The sequence below is a fragment of the Typopeltis vanoorti genome, chromosome 22, assembly GCF_054136105.1.
Source record: "Typopeltis vanoorti isolate ZY-2024b chromosome 22, IOZ_Tvanoo_1.0, whole genome shotgun sequence".
Taxonomy (NCBI): domain Eukaryota; kingdom Metazoa; phylum Arthropoda; class Arachnida; order Uropygi; family Thelyphonidae; genus Typopeltis; species Typopeltis vanoorti.
Genome location: NC_143570.1, coordinates 86,958,631 through 86,982,607, shown reverse-complemented (window position 1 = coordinate 86,982,607; position 23,977 = coordinate 86,958,631). Strand labels below are relative to the sequence as shown.

General features: G+C 40.7%; 1 protein-coding gene across 4 annotated transcripts in view; it reads right to left on the bottom strand.

The window, feature by feature from the left end:
* The window catches only part of LOC150094543 (putative polypeptide N-acetylgalactosaminyltransferase 9), a 668,509-nt gene that overhangs the window by 140,882 nt on the left and 503,650 nt on the right, over positions 1 to 23,977 (bottom strand). For all 4 annotated transcript variants that reach the window (XM_090412397.1, XM_090412399.1, XM_090412398.1 and 1 more), the window contains one exon: positions 8,216 to 8,744. In XM_090412397.1, the coding sequence (XP_090268523.1) occupies positions 8,216 to 8,676 (461 nt within the window). In that variant the 5' untranslated portion in view covers positions 8,677 to 8,744. The remainder of the gene's footprint in view (positions 1 to 8,215; positions 8,745 to 23,977) is intronic.

Below are 23,977 nucleotides of genomic sequence, written 5' to 3'. Positions count from 1 at the left end.
CTTTATGGAATTTTCAAGTAAGCCACAATGCTGTAGAACAAGCTTCTGGTAGTTTAGTAGCTCCCTGAGACAGTTTGTATCTGAGAGGCTATTTAATGTTTTATGCCAAGACATAAAATATTGTATCGAAGTTTCTTGGATGGGAAGTGTAGCCAAGTCAGCAAATCTGTGGCTCAACTTGGCTATGTAAGTTTGCACCAAGAATTCTCAAACAACTTTTCTTGAAGTTTCTGGATTTTGTTATGATGCAACCTTTCTCCAATCTCCAACTTGAACTTTGTTTAAAAAAGAATTAAATACATCCTTGTTTGTATTTTTCAAATAATAGTTAAAGCAATTCCTGAAGCCAAAGAAGTACAGTTTATGATGGAGCATATCCAACAGAAACTGTGGCTTTTGATCAATTAAAAGTGGGTACTTAAGTGAGTATATTATAACTCTATTATAGATTAGTTGGTACAACGTTGTGGGCGAGACGGATCACGATTGGTTTTCTGGATGAGATTCAACTAAAGCTATTGGGGAAATTAATTTCTTGGTGAATTGAAGATGTGTGATATTTGATGGCCACTTTTCTTTGTGTCTCTGGAGAATCCATTTCTGATCCTGGTTGCTCAGTTCTTCCATTAGCCAGGAAGTTAATTTTTTATTTATTTCCGATGCTACTGTTTGTGGCTAGGAGAAGAGGTTGGCTGAGAAATGAACTTCTCATTTTTGCATGTTGCCATGGAAATGTAGCCACGGCATATTTACCATATTAGTTTTTATCTGTACACCGAGCATGTTATTCATTTGCTTTTAGTATTGAAGTCGGGTTTTAATCTTTGCATGATTTAAAACCTAAGAAATGAAAACAAATTCCTTTTCGTCATAGTTAAAAGGGATTCGGAGAAATATATTAGCATAGCTCCTTTGATGAAATGTTGAAGCTTCTAAATTTGGGCAAAAAAAATGAATTAAATTTTTATAGGAGGAGAAAGGAAGGCATTAACGTAATGCGAAGAAAGAATGACTTGAAAAGTCTTGCTACGTCTCAAATGAATCTGAAAAGGGCAAAATTGCAAGCAGCATCCTGTTCATCACCCAACAGTTTCGGAGTAATTCCGGAAGAAAATAAGATTACTGTTTAAGTACGGGGGAAACAGAAGGGGCTTTATTGTGTTTTAAGCCTACGAAGTGATTCCCAACAGCAGTGAAGGTGAGTCTAATAAGCTGAATACGGTCAACGCTCAGAAATCTACGGCGTACATCGGTCGAAACTTAACGCAATAAAAATGTGAGTGGAGTGGTGAGATGTGCGCGCGCTTGCAAGAGGGGACCCCTCCTCTTCCTGATGAAACCTAAATTGAGAATTGCATTAACAGACAAGAGTCGGTGCTGTTTATAATTGGCGCTGAAAGCCTTTTACTTCGAAGGAAAGCAACGGGAAAGAATCATACTGGAAAATATGTGCCTCCTGTTTACGGCGTCGCCTAACAGACGCCACACTGACCAGACACGAGACGAGAGCGGTCGGTCACAATTCATCATTAAACCATTATCGGAACTACTGCTGACTGTCGCGCTTTCGCTCTCATCCCTCGGTGTTTGGCGGGGATTCGCCGTAGGAAAAATGCGAAGAAGAGTTCTGTTGTAATGTCGCTCGCAATGCGATTTCCCAGGCGAAATGCAATTAGCGCATTCGATTTGCGCGAAAAATTCGAATCCAACGTTGACGCAGTTTTCTGTTATGGAAACAAGTAATGCCCGTTCGTGGCCCGGCTTTAAGTTCGTATTTTGGACATCGATTCCCTTACATGGGAAACACACGACAGTACATTAGCACTGAAAACAGTGCGAAAGGCTGAGGAAAAAAGAAAAAAAAATTAACGGACAGTTTTTTTTTTTTTTTCAGTTTTTACTTTACTGGAATTTGTCGGAAACATTTTTCAAAGGGGCAATTAAGTCCCGTTTCATCAATCCTCACGTGTGACGTCGCACGCAAACCCAGAGACGAGCGGAAAGTTCAAGGTAAAATGGAAAACAAACATAATAAATATTTAAGCACGTGACATTGCACGGGAGACGGTCAAGCATAATTAGAGAATGGACGCGATGTCTCACTCATTTATTTCGCGAAGGTCATCTGGAAAGCAGAACAATTACCGAGTCTATTAATTAATGATGGAAGCGACCCATCGTTAATTAACAGACTAAGTATATAAAAACAAATTTATTAATCTCGGATTCGATATCTAAAAAATAACTGCTTTTAAGTCAGTATATTTTGAAATATATTTAAATTTTTTTTTTCAAACCGTAAGCTGCTTTCCAAGCTTTATTAATGCGGTGATGTGCAGTTCTTCGGTGATGCTTGTAAAATTGGACGCTGAAGTATAGGGATCCCACCAGGAACGAATGTGACCACCTGCGAGACGCCATAACAACAGTGGCAGTGAGGTGCGACGTTTCCAAGTGCATCACTGGATGGTCAAATGATATGCATCCTAGGAATTCCCGGGAGAGAAAGATTTTCTTTTGCATCTTTTCAAGCAGTTTCTCCCTCTCCCCCCCCAACATTATCCCCTTCGGTATTGTATGCGTCTCGAATTGCTTCCACCTTAGTAGCAGCAGCAGGAGGATGATGGTTGCAACATAACATCCGCCCGCTATCACACGTAACCAGGTGTGTGTGTGTGTGTCGCTATGGTCACACCCGGACAACAATACGAGTCTTGAACGGAAGCCCTTCACGCTTTCAATTATTAACGGCGAATCTGTGCGTGTCTTGCGTTAAAGGGGGAAAAAAACTGGAAATGCTTCTTCGTGCTTTGCGTGTAAGATGACGAAGTGTCCAATGACGGTAGCAGCAACGGCGGCATTAAGAGCGCTTGCAGTAACGTAGTCGTCTGTGTTACCGGGTGGCCATCATAGTTGTGTTTTCGTTTACGAGCATTTTCTTCTTCTTTTTTCCAGATGGAAGTCGGAACGAGTGGGATGTCGTAGTTCCTCCTCACGAAGAATGCAGAATCATAAGCGGAGAGGGGGGGGGGGAAATGCATCAGACAACTTAGAACGTACCCTTGCGAGGACGTTTACGACACCGAACGGAACATTCGGTTCTTTTATTGCAGTCCCGGAGGTGCAATGCGGGAAATCTCAAGAAACGAACAAACAGTCGTCGTATATTTTGCGACCATCCTCACATCCGCAGAAATCGAAGAGTACGCAACAATTTTTTCGGATATTTTCTCCGTCAGTTTAGTCCGTGTTAACGACGATATCCAAGACTCACGTCTCCCAATCTTTGTCTTGTCTTTATTCCTTTGTCCACTCTTTTATTCCCGTCGCTTCCTCTTCATTTTTTTCTCTCTTTCCCTTCTACGATCCGCTCCCCGCTCTTTTGCAACATCAAAATTAAACAACACCTTTCAAACCTTCTCACTTTTCTCCGTAAACGGACGACACCGTCCTGCCTCTCGTAACACTTGACAGACAGGGCATATCCGCCTCTTTTCGGCGATGCAACGAAATAAAGCAGCTTTGTTTTGTTTAACGTGTTGCACAAATTAATACAACCTCGTCTTAGATAAGTTAGCCGATCAATAGAAGTAAGGGCTGCCCTCTTTCGTTGCTTCAGGATTTGTTATGTCTCGACAGACATTCTGCACAGCAAAGCCTATTTACCCCAGTCATGAATAAACAGTTCCTCCAGTGTCATCCCAGGAGGAACTGCTTCTTCTGCCATCGCAGAACAACCAAGTCACAACAAGAGGATTTTACGAGCAGTCCCAACAATCCTGAAAAATCATTACGACTGTAAAATATCTAATCGCTGCTGTTTCCATAGGATGCCAACCCTCGTAATTCCAGGGCTGCGTGTGGCGCCAGCAACCGGACGAAACATTTTAGTTGAGTAACCAGAAACGCAGCAGCGGACGGCGCTGGAAAACTAATGTACGGCACGTAAATTCTGTTCTTAAGAGGAAACCTGATCTCATCGGGTTTTTCTACGAACTCAATTTGCCGACGTCTTTCGCTCGAAGTTTCTGAAACCAATTTTTCCAACCGGCAGGAATCCGCTACGATCATATTCGCGTTATGCAAGTCGGTGGCTCGAGATCTGTTTGCTCAGGTCAAGCTATTCTGTTACGCGAATGGTTTAAACGCGCGAAAACATCGTGGCGTCTCCATTAATGGTATTAAAGTGGCTTGAAAGAGAAGAAGAAGTAGTGGCATGCATGAGTTGCTCATTGAGTATTAGATGAGTTTATGGATTAATTGGCCTATTGAGAGCGTTGGACTGCGATTGGATTGTTAAGAATAATAAGTGAAAGAAGTCTGGAAGTGAATTAAAAAAAGTTACACAGATTTTGAAAAAGCTTTTGACTTTGTAAAATGGGATAAGATGGTGGAAGTAATGGAAAAGATTGATATACGTGGGCTGTTCAATAAGTAATAAGACTAAACACTCATCACAATATTAATTTCTGTGGAATGAAGAAATGTTGCTGTATGTATTAACAAAAGAGGTTGATAGATGGCATATACGGGCTGATGTACCAGAGTGTCAGGTGACTAAACGCAAGTGCTCATCGGCGCGCCTACGAGGTGCGACCAGTCTTCGAAATGGAAGCGTCCTTGGAACAGCGTTATGCGATTAAATTTTGCGTGCGTTTGCTAAAATCGGCATCGGACACTTTTAACATGATACGCGAAGCTTTCCACGATGAAGCAATGTCGAGGGCAAGTGTTTTTCGCTGGCATAAAACTTTTAAGGAAGGAAGGCAAAATGTGGAAAATCTTGAACGTGAGGGATGACCTTCAACGTCCATTACACAGACAATGATCAACACAGCAGCGATTATCATCAAGCACGTCAAAAGGAAGCGTCCATTGCTGAAGAATGGCTTCTTATTGCACCACGATAATGCATGGCCACATATTGCTGGTTGTGTAGTGGACGTTTTGCAGAAGAACAACACAGATATCCTACCACACCCTCCATACAGTCCTGATCTCGCACCGTGCGATTTCTGGCTGTTTCCTCAGCTGAAGAAACCACTAAGAGGCCGCCATTTCGAAAGCAACAAAACATGTGTAAAAGCTGCGTAGGCGGTTTTGAAAGAACTCTCAAAAAACGGACTCTCACATGTGTTTAAGAAGTGGACGCAACGTTGGGACAAATGCATCGCGTCTCACAGTAGTTACTTCGAAAAAGACCATGTAAATAATGACGATTAAAGGTAATCTGTTTTCTGTATAAATATAGTCTTATTACTTATTGAACAGCCTACGTAGATTGGAAAGACATTAGACTAATTATTTCACTATACATGGCAAACTGCCATAGTGAGAGACATATATGGTACAACAGAACCAGGTATCTTTGGAAAAGGAGTAAGACAAGGCTGTTCTCTGTCACCAGTTTTGTTTAACATGTATTCTGAAGCAATGTTAAAGAATTCATAAGAAGGAATAAAGATTGGAGGTGGACAGATATTTGCAATACGATACCCAGATGACAAGGCATTATTATCAAATACTGAAACAGGACTACAGCATCTGTTGAACAGATTACTGGAATCCTGTATCAATTAAGGAATGAAAATAGCAAGAAAAGAGGCAGATATTGATATCAGAATAAATGGGGAAAAATTGAATTAAGTAAAGACATTTATATATCTAGGAAGTGTTATTAGCAGTGATGGAAGATGTCAAAGTGACATAAAAGCAAGAATAGGGATGGGAAGAGATGCCTTTAATAGAAAATGGAATTGATTCAGAAGTAAAATGGACAGAAACCTAAAGAAAAGACTAATACGTAGGTGGTCTGAAAAGTTCTCGGCCTGACAATGAAAAAACAAACTTATAATTTCAAAATTATTTTTATTTTTCAACATAATCTCCCTTAAGCCAATACATTTATTCCAGCGATGCCCCATTATCCAGTCCCTGTAGCGGTTCTCAGTAAGATCTACAAAATATCCCTCCACAGCTGCAATCGCCTCTTGATTCGAAGAAAGACGCTGACCAGCGAGGAAGAGTTTTCGTTTTGGTAAGACACAGAAGTCAGAGGGAGCCAAAGCTGGGGAATAGGGTGAATGTTCCAACAATTCATACTGCAGATCCCTTAATTTCCAATTGCCAAAACACCTTTGTGGGCAGGTGCATTGTCCTGATGAAAGATTATTTTTTTCTCCTGCCCGGGGCGAGGATCGAACTCGCTACCTTTAGATTATGAGACTGACGCGCGGCCTACTGCGCTACGCGGGGTAGCTCAGTAGGCAGTAGCGCAGTAGAAATAATGTGGGATAAAATATCCCCTTAATTTAAATGATTTTTTTCTTCTGCAAACCGAGTCTTTTCTCATGAATTTTTTCGTCTAGTCTGGTTAAAAGATTGGAATAATATTCCCCGGTTATTGTTTTACCCTTTTCAAGATAATTAATAAACAAAATGCCTTTAGCATCCCAAAACACCAATGCCATGACCTTGTCTTCTTTTGCGGTGAACAACCGGCTTCTGTTCACTGATTAGACTGCTGTTTGGATTCTGGCTGGTAATGGCGAATCCAAGTCTCATCCATAGTAATAAATCGACGCACAAAATCAGTTTTATTCTTGTTAAGACGCTCCAAGCATTGTTCAGAGATTTTCATGGGAGTGCGTTTTTGATCTGCGCGGCACCCAATAGCGCAAAGCTTTTTCATTTGCAATTCTTCATGCAAAATGTATTCTACACGTTCTTTTGAAATGCCTATAGTGTCAGCAATTTCATGCACTTTAACTCTCGCCGGTCATCCAATACCATATCGTTTACTGATCAATGATTTCTAGTGGTGTTGCACTTTTTGGAAGTTCTTCACGTGGATCATCCTCAAGGTTGGTACGGCCGCGTTTAAACTCGGCAGCTCATTTCTTAATTGTCGAAAACGAAGGAGAAGAGTGCCCGTTAACTTTTATGAATTTCGTATGAATTTCTTTTGGCGTTAAACCTTCTTTTGCAAAGAATTTTATAATCTCACGATACTCACTTTTATCCATTTCAAAGGATACAGACAACACTTTGGCTTCGGACAGCTGTAGAAAACAAACTGCTTGATAGAATGACTTGCAATTTCACGTGGATGCTTACGACAGATGTACCAACATAGAAAAAAAAATCTTGCCGATAGTGTTGCCATCTATGGCAACACTATCGGCAATATTTTTAGAAGTTGAAGCCTAAAACTTCACAGACCACCCAAGTAAAATGTTATGTGTGGAGTGATACCGTCTATGCAGCTGAAAGTTGGAATTTCTAACATATTTACTACTTTCCCACAGTGAATTTCACATAAGCGACCACAAACATTAAGTCAAAATGAATGCAACTGTCAATTAACCAACGATTGGAGATTACGGGAGTTAAAATACACTTAAATAACTCTTACACTTCTGTGTTAATCTAAACTCAACGCTGCTGAGATGTATTATTAGCAGGGGCGGCTCTTGTATAAGCACTGCGGAACTGCAGCAACCCCAATTTTTCTCGATATATAAATATATTTATATTTGCTTGTAATATTTAATTTTATCATCAACAATCCTATACAATTCTATTATTTTGTATAAAAAATAATAAAACTCCATCTTGTAGCACTTAGGAGGGCGAAGGACGCTAGCAGCACTGTGTTTACCACAGTGTCATATTGCTACGCGCGCAAGCATATGCACGTCATAGTGAGACGAGCTATTAGCGTAATGCGGCACTGTCGGTCGCGCAGTTCCACTGTTGTTTATATGCGATTTGCGCCAGTAGTAGAGTGTTCGTAGTGCTTATCATGTTTACTCCGTCTCTTTAAATATTTGGACATTACAATTAAAGACACAACATTTGCTATAGTTTTTATCTTAAAACATTATTGGGGTTATGATAATGGATTTTATTTTTAAGTAATTTTGAATTATACCACTGTATAATTTTATCGATAATACACTATTGTTTCATGTTTAATTTTTTTTAATTTTTACCGTAATTTTGATAGTTTATTATAGACGCATACACTGTACTTACAGTGTGTATGTATATTTCGAAAGTTGCAGCACCCCCACGATTTCAAGCCACGAGCCGCCAGTGATTATTAGTAGATGCTCGTATCAGGATAATTATGATGAGCAGCTGGGTTTTTACCCTGTAGAACCTCCAGGAAAAATGCAACACCTACAGTAGAAAAGCAAAGCGAAATACTCACCCCTTGTCCCTGACATCTGGAAGACTACGATGGAGAGATATCAAGTCACTAATGTACTGGTTGAATGCATTTTTTTCCCAGCCTTGTTTGACCAGGCGTTGCTGTTCTTCAGTCAAATTTGTGAGTTTTACGGGACGGCCAATTTCTCCCGGTCCTTCAGGTTGACGAGGCGGTGGCAACACTGCTTGCTGATTGCTGTCCCCACCAGGATCGTCTCTGTAATTGTGGTGAATGTGATGTTTGTGTCGCGCACCAGGGGGCATCACTTTCTCTTTGCTGAGAATCTTCTTCTCGGGAACGTAAACTTTGTCGGCTATCTGGTTGACCTGTCGCTCCTCGACCTCCTTTTCCGTGTGCATTTTTTCATTGTACGCTAGGAGGAGAGACACGGCCAGCCACATCACAGGAACTAGGAGTAGGGCTTTGAGTAGAAGTCTCCGTCGTCTAGGTAACAGGATCATGGTTTGGGAGTTTGTGCGGATGCTTAAGAAATGTTAGATAGGGCTCTTGAGGAGAAGAACCAAAAGATCTGCAAGAAACAGAAAAAATTATAAAGTTGTCACAATATTCTTTCTTTCTCACACAAACACACACCAATCTTTTATCAGCTTGCTAAAGAAGAGTTAAGTGTTTCATGTTTTCGCGCCCCTTACCTTGAAACGGATCATGTCTTCAGATGATCTCCATAAACTCGACTTTATTTCCATGAAATATCTGTAGTAGGTATCCCTTTCTACTTATTATCACTCACTCTCTTCAGACCAGCTATTAATGTTCGCAGCACACGTGACCACAATTCGTGTGAGACGAATGCGTTATATTATAGGAAACAAAGTTATGATTTGGTCAAAACTATTCTGGTCCGTTTTATACTTAGCCCGCTAATATGCGTGTTAATTCTCTTGTTATTCATTCATGTCCGAGATAACAAGCAATCTGGACCAATTCAACGAGCAGATCACGTTTTGAAGCGATTCAACCAGCGTCTCTACTCTTGCATTGCCCAGTCTATTATTGATGAGGGCGTGCTTCCCGTACAAATCAAGTCCTCGCACTGCTTTCCAGATATGATACCCACTAATTTGCCATGCAGGTGCACTAACTAGCGTGTATACAAGATAGGAACATTGTATTCGGCATTAGTAGAGAAATCATTGTCTAATCATTGCTGCAGAGCCAAAAGCGGGTAACCGCTGAGGATGACGCACACGACCGAGTCATTATCGTTAGCTACAAACAGCGAATTTCAATTAAACTTTAAACGCGGCCTATTCCGATATATACGCCCTCCATTAGCAGAAACACAAATTAGGGCGCTCGTATATGAAGCGAGTTTTCGTAGCAGTTTAAGTGCGCCTCCCAAAGGCTCCGCTGATTTCAATCCATAATTACGAGCGCGCACACACACACTCCTCCACTGCGCATTTTAACTTTATACGACTCGTTTCGTTTACACTAATTTCTTATGTCACTGGATTAAGCAATTAATATCCTAAATTTAGGCCTGCTTAATCGCAACTTTGTTAACGAAGTAATGCGGACGAGGAGAAAACGGAAATCGTCAGTTGAGAATTTAATTGAAAGTCCTACAGGCAGCTGAGAGGCTTTAGCGATGAGCTTGTTGCGTAGAGCAATTCGCGACTGCCGTTATTCGCATGTACGGTCTGTTTATTACACCAGACAAAATAAAAGCACTGCAACAAAAACTAAACATTGTTACTGCGATGTTAGCACTTGCCGAGATAAAGTCCTTCGCCTTCATTAAAATGAACTCGACATTCATCTTAATTCTCATTCAGCGCAGTAGTTTAATCAGCGGGATTTTTGCAAAACACTGCTGTGCCAAAAATAAAACAATTCAAATAATAAAATTCATTTTGTGTCTACCAATTTTCGGTGATAAAATACAGAAATTTCCGCCAGTTGATCTCTCTTTGCCTTTTTTTAGTTCTCTATTTGACTATGGGAAAGTGTAAGCTGATTTGCTGGAGCAAAAAATACTGTACATACAGATGAAACCATTCCCTGTAATAATCGCTTCTCTGCATTGCAGTAGTGTTGTGCGGTGAATTATTTTAAAGGTAATAGCTATAGAATCAATTTAAAATCACTATGCGTTTTATAAATCGCATACAAGCATGAAGTAATCTATTTCAAACAAACAAACAATAATTTTATATGTGTAGTCTATTTCTTGTGATTGTTTTAAACCTGTATAATTAAAATTAAATTTGTTTTATTCTGCAATAAATAAACAGAAGGAATCTTATTTATTTGCTATAGTTAGTTGGCTGGTTAGAATATTCTTTGTCTTTTTAAGAAACATTTAGTAACATATGCACTAAATATCATCTTCAAAACAACTCAATTACTTTGAAATAATAAGTTTCATTGTGTGTTAAATTAAGGAAAAATAAAGCACTTTTATCGTGTGCTCATCATTCACTTTTATGGGATAACTAGGATGCTCTCCCCCCACAAAAGTGTAACTCACGTGAAATGAACGAGTCGGGACAACAATGTTATTAAGCGATTATGCTGACGTGCCCAATCGCCAAATTTTGGAGGTTTTTTTTTTGCTTGGTTTGAATGGTTAAAATCATAAATTAAAATGCGAAAAAGAATATCTTGATCTTGTCCGGACAATGGAAAGTCACTCAGCTCGTATAATACAACCACATCTTTCTAAATACCAAAAACATTCAGTTGAAACATTCACCCACCCTTCTTGTGGGTGTAATCCAGTCTGAGAGTTATTTTGTGTGAAAAAACAAACTAAGGCGGAACTTCCGGTTTGATTTCGTATGTGAGCACAACTTCTTCCGCAAAAAAAAATGCGAGAAAATAAAAAAATTCATTTGGATTTTTTCTCTTACTAAAAGATTATCTCTAGACCACAGCATTGTGGAATACATTTTTCCCTTTCTTCTTAGATATGGGACCTTATCAGGCGCGAGTTGCCAAGCGTACAATCTTAATCAACGCTGCCATCTTACTTGGCTAGAAGAAAAGGAATAGAAAGGACCGGTAATCAGCAATAAATATGCGATCTTGCTCAGTCTTACTCTATCTCTCCCTTTCTGTGTCTCTAAGAATCAGCTCATCGCAATGATTTATTTTGCCTTATCGAGTTCCGTTGCTACCGACGACAGCGCACCCACGCGGCTGAATCTATGGAAATTGGATGGAAGTTTTATGGTAGGAAAACAAATAGCGGCGACAAGTAATTGAGATTCTGTTTACTGCTGGGTTTGTGTCGCAACTTTAATGCAATAATGCGGAGTGAAGATTGAAGGAAAGTATCTCAATCGCTCTTGAGCGCTTTGAAGAATCGAATTACTTTAATCAGACACACGAGTTACAATTGGTATCTGCAGATAAATTGTTGAAATCTATCCCGTTATAGCACGTGGCAGCATCTGCATGCCATCACAATTCGTGGCTTGTGTCTCGCTTTTCACAAGACTGTCACTTCATTTCTATCGCTGCAGGGGAACTGCAAGCACCATTTATTAACTCGGCTGCGATGCTTCACAATAAGCAAACCAAACGACTTCGCTACTTTTAACATATTTATAAATCTACCGTGTGAAGTAACGTCGCTCGATTTTTTTTCTCGGTGGCAAAATACGGAGGACAAAAAGGAGAAGCGACTGCATAATACTGTAAGGATGGTTTGCCTCCATTTATTTTTAAATTCATTCCAAACTTTATTTTTTAAACCTATTTCAGCAAATATCTTTTATTCTCAAGTACCTTTTTAAAAAACAAATTTGATTTCTTGGCCATTATTATACTTGAGCATCATTCTAACATTAGAGAATACAGTTTCTTTGAACTACGACTCCCTTACCAGAGAATTTGTTCATTAAGATGTAAAACGGATGTCCCACTTTGGACATATCAGTAAAATGTGGACGGGACGAAGAAACCGGAAACAGATACAAAGAAAAAAAAAAACATTTTAAAGCTGAGCGAAGACTTTTACAGTTAGGACAGCTAACTGCCAAGAAGCTGGTAAACTCGCTCGAACCTTAATTTATACATTCGGGAGAGAGGAAGGAAGTTTGGCCCAACAACAACCATCATCTCATGATTGGCGATCGCCAGTGTAGTAGAGAATTTGCATTTTATGATCATCCTTGTCAGAAACATCTCCAGATTGGTATGGGAGGGGGAATGCCCGCAGCTATAAATGTCTACTTCAGAAATATGCGCAGTTGCCTCTTGTTTTAAGTGACGTCAAACGTGTGGGGACGCGTGCGTATTGTAGACGTGATTTTTTTTTCTTTTCTCTTTTTTTTAGCAAGTGACGAAGGTGGAAGTGCAAGGATAATGACGGAAACATCGCTGCCGGAAACAAGTGACCTCCGAAAGGTTAGTGTCGCTCCGTCCGAGATTATCGCTCCACTCATTCGTCCCGACTGTGGAAGTGGATTTTCCTGTCGACACAGCGGACTATCGATTCGGTCCTGTCACAAGCCGTCCTCGTAGGAGAAAAGGGAAATTTGATTTTCCTTTTCCATTTGACGACGAGCAGGAGATAAGCCGAGGGGGGAGCGAAGGGGGATTGGGGGGAACGAAGATTAATGGAAATGTGACGTGCAATTCTCACTTGCTTTAGAAGTGTGTGAAAAATGTACATCTGCTTCTAGAACGTCGCTACTGGTGCGGTGCTGAGTAGCGAAGACTCCCGAGGATGCTGGGGGAAGGAAATGATGGACAGTTACCATAGTAACGACCACTATGACGTCGTTATGTCCGTCTTCTGAACCGAGATATGTCGGTCTCTCTGAGAACAGATTTTCAAAGAGGTCAAGTTCTGTTCCTGACATGCGGCTGTCAAGCAAGAGTGCATTTTCGAGACTCGTGCCTTGTACGTGTGCGTTCGGATCAGCGAAGAAGTCTTCAAACAGTGCAAAGAACATAACTGCGTAAGCGCACCCACGCATCTCTGCTCTCTTTGAAAAGGGATCGCTTCGTTGCAGCAAACCTACTCACAAGGGAATGCAGAAATTCATGAAATTACGTTTGAACGAAACGGTTCAAATAGCGAGATGCAATGCAACATCCCTTATACTTAGATCTTGTAAAGTTTACCGAGTTCTCCAAGAAAGAGGACTTAATAAGGATATCCCACTTTTCCAATGTGGGATTCAATACTTTAAAGATAATGGAAGATCTCACCAAGTCCACAGTAAAAAAAAATGTCAATATCAATACGACTAATTGATATTTTAGCTAAACCAGCAATGATTATTGTGAGTACAAAGTCGGTTCTCTCCTCCACCCGCTCAATGTGTGACGCCGAAAGATGGAAAAAAAAAATCAAAGGATGACTGATTGCTGTGTCACTGCTTCTGATAAAGGATCAGTAATTTCCCTTCACGGTATACAACACCAAACGGGAAAACATTAATTTTATTTTAAATTTAAAATGAAATAAATTAATTTCAGAGTCAACAACGGCTATGAAGTCCTTCCCTAACCTCAATAAGTATGGCTGAATTCATTTCCCAAAGATCTGGTACTTCTAAGACCAGATAGTTTGAATTATTCTAAACTTTATGGCTATCCGCCCACAGAGGGCGCCCTGTTACGAGGTAGTTCGTTTTTCAGTTACAATTTGAATTGTTTCTGCAATGATTTAGCTGAGTGCTTTGCGCTTTTCGTTGTTATAATTCTGTCCTCTGAAGATGTGGAGTAGAAAAGCAGTGAAATACTGCTAAGCTCAATGAATTAATTTTATTTATTATCCTTCTGATGTTGTTTATACCGTGAAGTCCTATTTCGAGCAACGAACAACACAAAACCTTTGTATACGTTGGGTTCGTAGATGGTTAAAATTGCTGAGAAATATCCAAGACCATTCTTCCAAAGACTGGATTTCCACTTCTGATGGGAGGACTTCAATGAATGGACAAGTGGAAACTCCAAATGTCAACTATCATCCAAAAACATTCAAATCCAAATATTTATGCATTTCTATAATCTAGAATTCCTAATCATTGTTAATGAGACCAATAGAATAAGAACCAACAATCTTCTTCTTTTACGTATTAGGCCTAGGGGCCTGTTATGATTCGAAGCCGGAAATCCCAAGGAATAGGTCGGTCAATCCTTATTCCTGGAGTATCCTATGCCTGTAGATGACCGTGTTCACCGGGCCAGTTTGTCTGTTCTGCAGGACGAAAAACCCTAGTTTTAAGGGTGAAAAAAAGCCCTACTTCCGCATAAGACCAGCTAACTTACCTTTCGTCGAAAGAGACCAGATAAAGGTTCCTCAGGTCACGAACGGGAATCGAACCCAGGTATTTCCAACCAAAGGGCTTCGTCTATACCGACTGAGCTACGGAGGCTCCGCCCAACAGTCTTATTTCACCATTAATATGCACAATTATCAACAAAAAGCACCCCAATGATTTATTTTTTTATTTTTAAACTGGAAATCGCTAAAGAATTTCGTTCTTTTTTTTTTTTTTTTTAATAAGCCAAATTATGAGCTCATCAAAACAAACGAATTCATAATCAGAATTAATTCTTCGTCGGTTTCGTTGATGGATCGTAGCCTTTGATCACGCGCTTTATTGTTCGCATTGTACTTTGACGTCGACTGTCAAATACACGCACAACTGGGTTTGTAACCAGCAGGAATAAACTGACAACGTCGTGGCTTTAATTAATGCATTCAGGTGCTGTGGTCGGAAAGTAGGTCAGTTTGCAGTAGTCCCGCATTTGTTAAGCCCCACAAAAGGTTAAGCGATGATTAGACGAATGCTCGGAGTGCGACTCATTATTCAACGAACTTTCAAGGTCGTCCGGTGATGTGACGCCATTAGGGATTTATTAATCCCCATTTCAATCAAACCTGCCGCAGACTGGCAGCTAAACGCTGCCGGAAAAGATCGAATCTTCGACATTTCGTAACGCAAGTACGTACACGATGGGTGGCGATGAAATCTGAACCGCACATGCACTCAATTCATTGGCTTTTTTTTTTTTTTTTTTTTAAACTTGCCGGCTGTCTCCTTGACTAAAGGTGAGCTATTCTCCTATACGAAGCGCTGAAATTCAAAGATCGCTTTCTGATCTGTTGGAATTCTTGACTGCTACACGAAGCATCCCTTCGACGTGTTTGCCTTAATTTTCCAAATTACGATGAAGTTTTCATTCTGTAAAATGCATTTCACTCGAACAGAGATGATGAGAGAGAGAAAAGGAAACAAAGAAAAAACATGGAAATAAATAGCTGATGACTTACTTCTGTTCCTCTGATGCGTGGCGTAAGAAATTCCTGTAATCCACCCCCGAAACCGCAAAATCCTCGGGAGAAAAAGCAGCACTCTCCAGGAAACTCCACTGACGGTGTTGATGGTGGGCGAGTTGTTTAACATCCCCGACGCAGAGAAACCTTGTTAGGAGTTCTCACATTTCGCCGCGTTACGGAGGCCAAGGAAAGCAGTCACGCGATCATTAAGGCGGCACTTCTTGCGATCCCACTGGAAACCTCCTCGGCCGCGTGCCATTTCTTTCGTCTACATACGAGGTAAAATTAATAGCCTCGAACCAGCGAACTACGAACGCTAAATTAGCAGAATCGCTCTTCCCCCTTGCCTCCCCACCCCGTGGACACGACGGGCGGGTGGGTTCCAAGTTAAAGTGCGTGCAGATCGAACGCTGTCCGGCAAATGAATGCCCGCTCGCATCCCGCGGCACATCCACGCAAGATTGATTCCTCGTCCCCTGGAGACCGAGTAACAGGCTTCCCTGTTTGCACGCGCTGCTGCCGTAATTGGGACGCTACAGCAGCTCCGGTTATATTAATTTCCTTACGTCCATCAGCGGGCAGAAACTTCCCTCCCCCCTCCTCGTGCGAGAAATTCCCTCGAGACCATTCCCACACGTCACTGATCGCTACCCTTTCTCCGGTTAACTGCGACTCCGCTGCTTCCGCAATACGGGGTCACCATGTCAGTGGGTTGTTATTTGGAAACACGCATTCCTGTACCTGCCGCACCGCCGTCCCCAAATTACTCGGAATGGGGGGGGGGGGGGGAAATAGACTCCGTTTCATTACTCGCCGCCTCGCTTCTTGTCTTTCTTCGCTCGTGCTATCCGTTGTTGATGCCTCGCCACTTAATCCGCCCCACGTCACGTACCTGCAACAACCTTCTCCGGTTTCCGACATCATATTAAATCCAACCGCTGTCTTCGATCCGGTGCCGCAGGTGGGGTTGAGGGGGGGGTGTCGTTTCTGTTGCGTTGCAGAATATAACGCCAACTACACATCTCCGATTTCGCAGTAGAATCACGGATTAATCCATGGTGTTGTCACGTGACAAGGCTTGACATAAGTGGCGGTGCATCGGAGTGATTTAACAGAGTTCACGGAGGTCGCACCACAGCGGATTAACATTTTTCCTCAATCTATTGAAACTCGCCTGTAAGATGATTACATTCATTCGAACGCTGCTTAAAAACAACTTGAAAATCATTCCGCGGGAGAAAATAATCCTACGTAACCTAGATTCTATTGCCTACTTCTGTGCCGATTAAAAAAAAGACCAGTGCCAGGGCGCTTGTTCGCAGGTCAAGAACCTTGAGCAGGATATTGTGGGCAGCGTTTATCATCAAATACGTCTCGCTATCCGGTTTAGACTGCGTCGAACTGGAATGCGAAATATCCTTCGCTCTGATCACGCCACCTGTAAGATAGGATGAAGATATCGCAGGTCGTTCGTAAAGTGAAGTAACGGCTTTTTAATTTGCTTTTTTTTTTTTAAATGTCCGACTGTTTTGATGCAGTCGACGTAATCGCTTGCGGTAAGCATTTGCCTTTTCTCATACGCTTGAGAACGACGTCGCTTATCGAGGGAGCACACCCTTCTCTGGTAACTCGGTCGCAAGTTGAGCATTTTCTGTCCGGAATAGCCGTTCTCAACAGAATCTTTAGAACGGCATGCTAACAGCTTCTTAAGCATGCTGCAACATTTAAAGAAAATATAAGAAGGATAAGCAACCCTTCCGTGCCACGGATCGCAACATTCTGCTGGCGGGGAAAATGTTCGTGAAAATAACGGGCAGAGATTGCTTCGTTCGAAGGTAATAGGTTGGGTTTAGGAATGAACGTAAACACCAAACTGGATTCGATTCGAGGCTCATCGCGTAAATGTCCATAAGCAGAACGTTTCTGTCAACACTAAGGGAGAATCGCACATGCGCAGTTTCACTTCACCGCACATCAGACGTTTTTGTTGAATTCCTTGAGAGTTAAAAGTCTGACACGTGATAGAAAAATATGGTTTATTTTCCTTTTTCGAAATAAAATTTTAAAATGAATGCAGCTGTCACACAGCTGATATCGCTTCCTTTCTCCTACTCATTCGACAAACCAGTGCCATCAACACTGATCTCCATTCCGTCACCAAAACGCAGTCCCGACTTTTCTCTGGCAAAACGAGACTCAATTCAAATACCTTCACCAATACAGAAATCACTAAATTGGATCAGTTCTCTCATCTTGAACAGATATTTTTCTCCGGCCTCTCCTGGCATAAACACGTCACATCAATCGATTCCTCAGCATCCCAAAACTAGGCATTCACTTCCACAACACGATTTTATTTTTCACCAATGTAGCCACTAACGCTATACAAAACCTAAATCCGCCCATCATTAGAATCCTGTTCGCACATTTCTTGTGGTGCACTTAAACCCTCCTAAAATTCTTGACGCTGTCCACAGGAAAGCGATTTCTTCACCGATGATCCTTTCCTCACATCACTTCTATCTCGCAGATGCGTGTCTTCTACTTTTGTTTCCATGGTGACCTTGCAGCCATTATTCCTCCATTTGCTGGAGGAATAATGGCTGCAAAAAATAATGGTTGCTCCTGTTAAACTTGTTTTAACAGGAGAGCCTGTTGAAACAAGTCCGGCATCTGTCCATCATCCCTTTTCAGTGAACCTGCTTCTCCTTTTATTCCATCTTCCTGTGTCCTCTGGAACAGCCTTCCTCATGCAGTGTTCCCAACAACTCTTCAAGAAAAATGATCAACTTTTTCCCGAACTTCTGCCGTACCTCACACACGGCGATGATGTACTACTACTATAAATTGTACGTGCTGTGTTGAAGATCGACATTCAACAAGAAATTGCCTTCAGGTAGTTAATTCTATACATTTTTTGCCTGCACAAGCATCATTAACAAACTGGATGGACAACTGTATGACGTGATAAAGCCGGGTTAGAACTTTTAAATGATCAAATTTTAAATCCTATTCATCTCTAACTGTGACGATTGCTAATTAAGGGGGGGGGGGGGGAGGATTAATAATTTTACATTTTACACAAGAGAGTGGATCCCCGAATGCAACCAATAACCTACAAATCATTTTCTAAGTCTAAATTAGATAGTCATTGCACATTGAAATATTCTTATGTTTCTAGTTAACATCTGAATTAGTTAACCCTCGTATAACGCGGATGTTAGGTTCCATAGAAATGGCGCGTTATATAAATCGCGTTATGCGAGACTTAGATCACATAGAAAAAGTAGGGTTATGCTCCGAAATCGTTTTTTTTTCCTTTTAATTATATAAACAACAATGACATATCCAACAAAAATATTTTTATTTAATTCAGGTAATTCATGCAAGTTAAGAAAACAAACTATGAAACTAATAAATAGTATAAAATTATAAAAATTACAAATTTCAATTAAGTTTAATTGCACGTAATGCATAAATGTTTTAGGCAAAATAAAATAAAGTGAAAGATTTTAATCTTTCATAGCACGAGGATTTGAGGATCGGTTAATAAACATTGGTTTGTCATGTAATCACCTGATGCATTTCTACAAAACAGTAGAGTAAATCTGTCTTTGGAAACTTTGAATCCAGGAGCTGATCTTTCATTTTTCGAAATATAGGTGTGTTTTTGCACTTTTTTCCAATATAACACGGATTCATCCGCATTGAACACCTGGTCTGCCAGGTGTTCTCACAGTTTATAAATAGTTATAAACTGTGAGAGCTTTTTGTTTAATAAGATTTCCATCCAAAGGAATTTTCTTTCGAGTGCAATCTTCTATCGAAATCATTAGAGATTTCTCCATTTTTCCATTAGAATATCGCGTACACGAGCAACGTGTTTTGCGCTTACCATTGACCCAGCAATAAACACTTTCTGGGATTTTATGTTCATTGTGTTTGATTGTTCGAATTGTTGATTCATTTAAATTCAAAATCCTTGCAATAACTCCTTGGTTTTCTTCATTTTTCAACCGATCCAAGATTTTGAATATTTTTCTTCCAGAGAAATAAATTTTCTTTTCAATGTTGGTTTTTCGCTTTTGTTGCTATTACTATAAAAATATTTCTTGAGATGAACACACTTATGATTTTAATGCGCTTTCCTGGCAGAAAACGAAGACGATTTTCAACAATAAACACTTTACACGGTAAACAATTGACGTACATGCGTGCTAAAGGCTGTTTCCCCTAATATAAATTCGCTGCTTATAACTACATGCGCGATAGACAGATGCAAATTTAACGAAGATAAAATTTGATTTAGTGACGGTAAAAAAACATACGAAAAGATAAAGGGTTACTACAATTTGCAGACCGTGTTATATCGAAACCGCGTTGTATGAGTACCGCGTTATGCGAGGATTACCCGTACTTTGCGAGTCTAAACTAAAGGTTTCAGCGGTACGATAGATTCCTCCTCAGTTTAGATTTCCATGCATATACAGGGTGTTCGGGATAAATTTGACAGTTTCGTAAGGAAAAAGAAAATCTTCTTTGTATCTATTAAATTTAATGAATTGACAAAAAAACATTACAGGCAGAGTTAATTACAATACTATCAACAAGATTTACTCAAAATAACCACCATTAGCATCGATCACAGCTTCAATTCTGCTTCGGAACTTCGAACAAGCTGATGCTACAGTCTCCCTGGGAAGGGCCGCAAAAACTGTTTTAATTTTATCCATTAACTGGGCTTTTGTATTACTGGAAGTGCGATTGGTGTCTTTTTCAACTGCGCCCCATACAAAATAATCCATGGGGTTAAGGTCTGGGGAGTTTGGAGGCCAAACATTTGGACTGGTGAAGTCGTAGAAATTTTCAGACAACCATTTTTGACTTTTCCCAGAGGTGTGGCAAGGGGCCGAATCCTGCTGCCATACACACGGCCTACCATTGCCTACCCTTGTTATCCAGGGCTTGACTACAGTTAGCAACTCCACGAACAAAGCCCGAATTCCAATGCCAGGGTTCTTCAACACCTGTTCCTGCAGATTTGCGAGGAATTCTGCTGTACGAACGCAATCAGATCGTCTGCTAGGGATCTTTCTTCTTGCTACATCCTCGTAGTCACCATTGCAAGTCTCTAGTTCATGCCTGATTGTTTTTACTGTATTCAGGGAGCATTGGGCAGCAGTCGTAATATCCTTATTTTGATGGCGGGCACGAATCATCATGATACAAGTTATTCTCTTCCATGATTCAGGTGGGTTCCAGCTATCCATCCTTTCTGACATCTTGTATATGAATGAAGAAGGGTCCAAACTTTTAAATGAAGAGAAGTGTGTGTTAATACATGTAACTTACGGAAAAATATAATTAATTATAAATATGTCAAATTTATCCCGAACACCCTGTATAGTTTAGATAGTGTGTTTTAAGATAACATGCGCAGTTCCATAAAATTTCTTAAGACAGCATCCTCTTGGTATTCTCCCACAGTGATCACATCATCATACATAAGAGGATGGATGTCGCCTTGCAAAACACAAACGCATCGCGCAGTTCAAACTATGAAGTCCACAGATCGATACGAATAAAGAACACAAAGGAAACAAAATAATATTTTCGATGGGCTCGTGAGGACAACTGCGACATACGCGATGCAATATTAGAAAGCAATATGATAGACAGCACCCTGGGGTGAGGCAGCGTGCTATGTTTTAAATTATACTCCAGGGAGAGATCGCATTTTTAAAAAATGTGTATACTTTACCGAGAAGACAGCCGTCGCATCCGTACGAGTAAAATTCTCACACTGAGCGAAAAACAACTGGTGGAGAGAAATTCATTCACCGTTTGCCAATCCAATGAATGTTTACCTGTCTTCCGAAGATGCGCCACCTAGTGCCCCGTCTCTTCATTAGTTTCAATGCTTGATCAGGAGTAACCCGCAAGCGAAATGTTTTAGAATCAAACTTCGTTCGTTAACCCCAAATATATCCTCTGGAAACGGGAGGAAGGCGAATATTAAAATATGCGTCACATGCACGATGGAGATGTCTGCGTCTGTTAGGCTGTGCCGAAGAGCGGATGACATCAAAGAGTGGGTGGGTGGGAACGGTATCTGTTTGATGACCTTATTGATGCCGATACCATATACAAAGCAGAACATGGGGGAGGAGGGAGACTGCAATCAGAAAAAAGTAAGGACCGATTGCTAATAATATCGTAGCAAATTTGGCAGTGGTCCGGTTTCGGGGCTTCAAATAAAGAAATGTCGGCCCGAGGCGTCGACACCTTCGCTTCACTCACCGCACCTAATTAGCAGTCGGCTTGTTAGGTGTCATTTGCGTGAAGTACAAAGACGAGTACTGGCGGGCAGTGTGTGTGTGTGCGCGCGGCCAGCATTTCGACGCACAGAAAGGGAGGTGTAATAGAACTCCCGCCACGAGCAGCTGACAGCCTCGAACGATTACGGCTTACGTCAGAGCTGACTCGTGCACCTGAAATCTACATCGAGATCTCTTCCTTAGTGGCACAAGTGTTTCTGATGGCATCGGCGATGGACTCCAAAAAGGAGGTTAGGGCGAATACCGAGAGAGTTTGCCGTTGCCATGGTTACCGCCAGACAGCGTATTTATCCGAACTTAAAAAAAACAGCATTATGTGGGGTTTTTGCCTCATTTCGAAACTCTTTTCGTATCGGTTTGTCGCAAGACATCCGGAGTTGTATGCAGATCAGGCGCAGTCCTTCCGTCGTCGGACCGATGCAAAGCAACATCTGACAGTTGGGGGGGGGGGGGCAGGAAACAGAAGCTATTGGGAAACTCCAACCCATGGAAGACACGTCTGTGTGATGCTTCAGGGGTTCCAACTTGGAATGGATGACGAGGGTTTAGAAGGGAGGACATTTTAAATTGCAGTGGTACAGACGAAAAAAATATCTCCTCCTCCTGGAAAAATTGGGGGTGGTTTGAAACGTTAGTCAAAAATGACATATTGACAAGCATCAGTTTGTTTGTGGGTAACTATCTTACCCACAAACAAACGTTGGACAAGCCTCTTCTACAGTTACTGCTAAAAGCAGTTTTGTTGTATTTTTATTTGACACTAGTCCTGTCTCGTAAATCGGAATAATTTGCGACTGTCCATTTGGTGACTTGAAGTTCGCATGATAAGTCATATTCACGGAGAGATTAGCGTTTATGTATTGGTTCGTTGAGTGCGGTCTTTGTAGTCAAGACCCCCTATGTAGTAGCGCCATCTACTGTCAGCGTTTGGTATTGCAGGTTAAACCACTTTCTGTCGTTGAGTTACACGAGCACAGCCTCATGAAAAGGACAGAAGCCACTTTTTTTTTCTTTTGTTCTAATGTTTGCTGATATCTGAAGCTACAGGTATGGAGCCGGATTCATTCTGCAATGACGTTAATTTTCATTACTGCGTACAAAAGTTAATTGTATTCGTATGGAATGAATCTTAATAAATTCTATTGAAAGCTGTTAGCTTTAAGAAGCAATTGTCTCATAGGTGTGTAAGCGAATCAACAATGAAATGGAAATTACTGCTACCGGATGAAGATACAGCTCTAAAGTAACCATGGTAACCATGGCACAAAAAAAAAAAAAAAAGATGGCACGTTTATAAGCATTGCAGAGAAAAGTGACGTTCTGTATTTAAAGTGGGTATCGAAAACAGATGAATGACTTATATTTGCTGATATCACAAGAAAAGAACAACAACTATGGATACTTTCTCACGTGTCTTTATAAACATCTCTCAAAATGCATTTACTGAACTTTGTTTTTAAAAATTACAGTCACATAACTTCTTTTGACACGGTATCCGATGTCTTTTTTCACTCTGACTTGCAGAATAAGGAAGAAAGATATCTTTAAATGATATAAACTTATGTGTAACCCCCCCCCCCCCCGAGCAGTCGCTTGATGGTGTTATAAAGAAAAGTTTGTCCTTGGTCGGGGAGTAAGCAAAGAATTGTTCTCAAGTATGTTGACAGATGAATGAGATTACGGTATAAGCTGTTTAAAACGCACGGTGGAAAATCTTAAGACGTAATGAATTCTTACTAATGTGCTCATTTTAATAGAGAAAAAAATTATTACCGAAAAGTAATTTGCGAGAGGATATTTTATTCTTCAGCGGTTAAAATTTTCACAAAGAGAATCGTAAACATCAACAATAATGCGGAAAATTTAACATCAACCCAAATGACATTCACAAAGAAGTCGGTTTTAACATTCAGCGCAATTGTTTGAAGAAGACACCTTAAAAGAGACGATGGGTTTTCTAGAGAACACACTTAATGGAAGAAAAAGAAAAAAAAAAAGATGAAAAATCGAATAAGTATTTTGCCAATTAGATTAAGAAAACTAAACTATCCGAAAAACTGCCTCTCGCGACTACTCCATCTGTCTCTCCATTGGCCTTTCCTTACCATCCACTGAAGTCAAACAAATTGAATCGATTTCTTTTGCCAAGAACTTAAA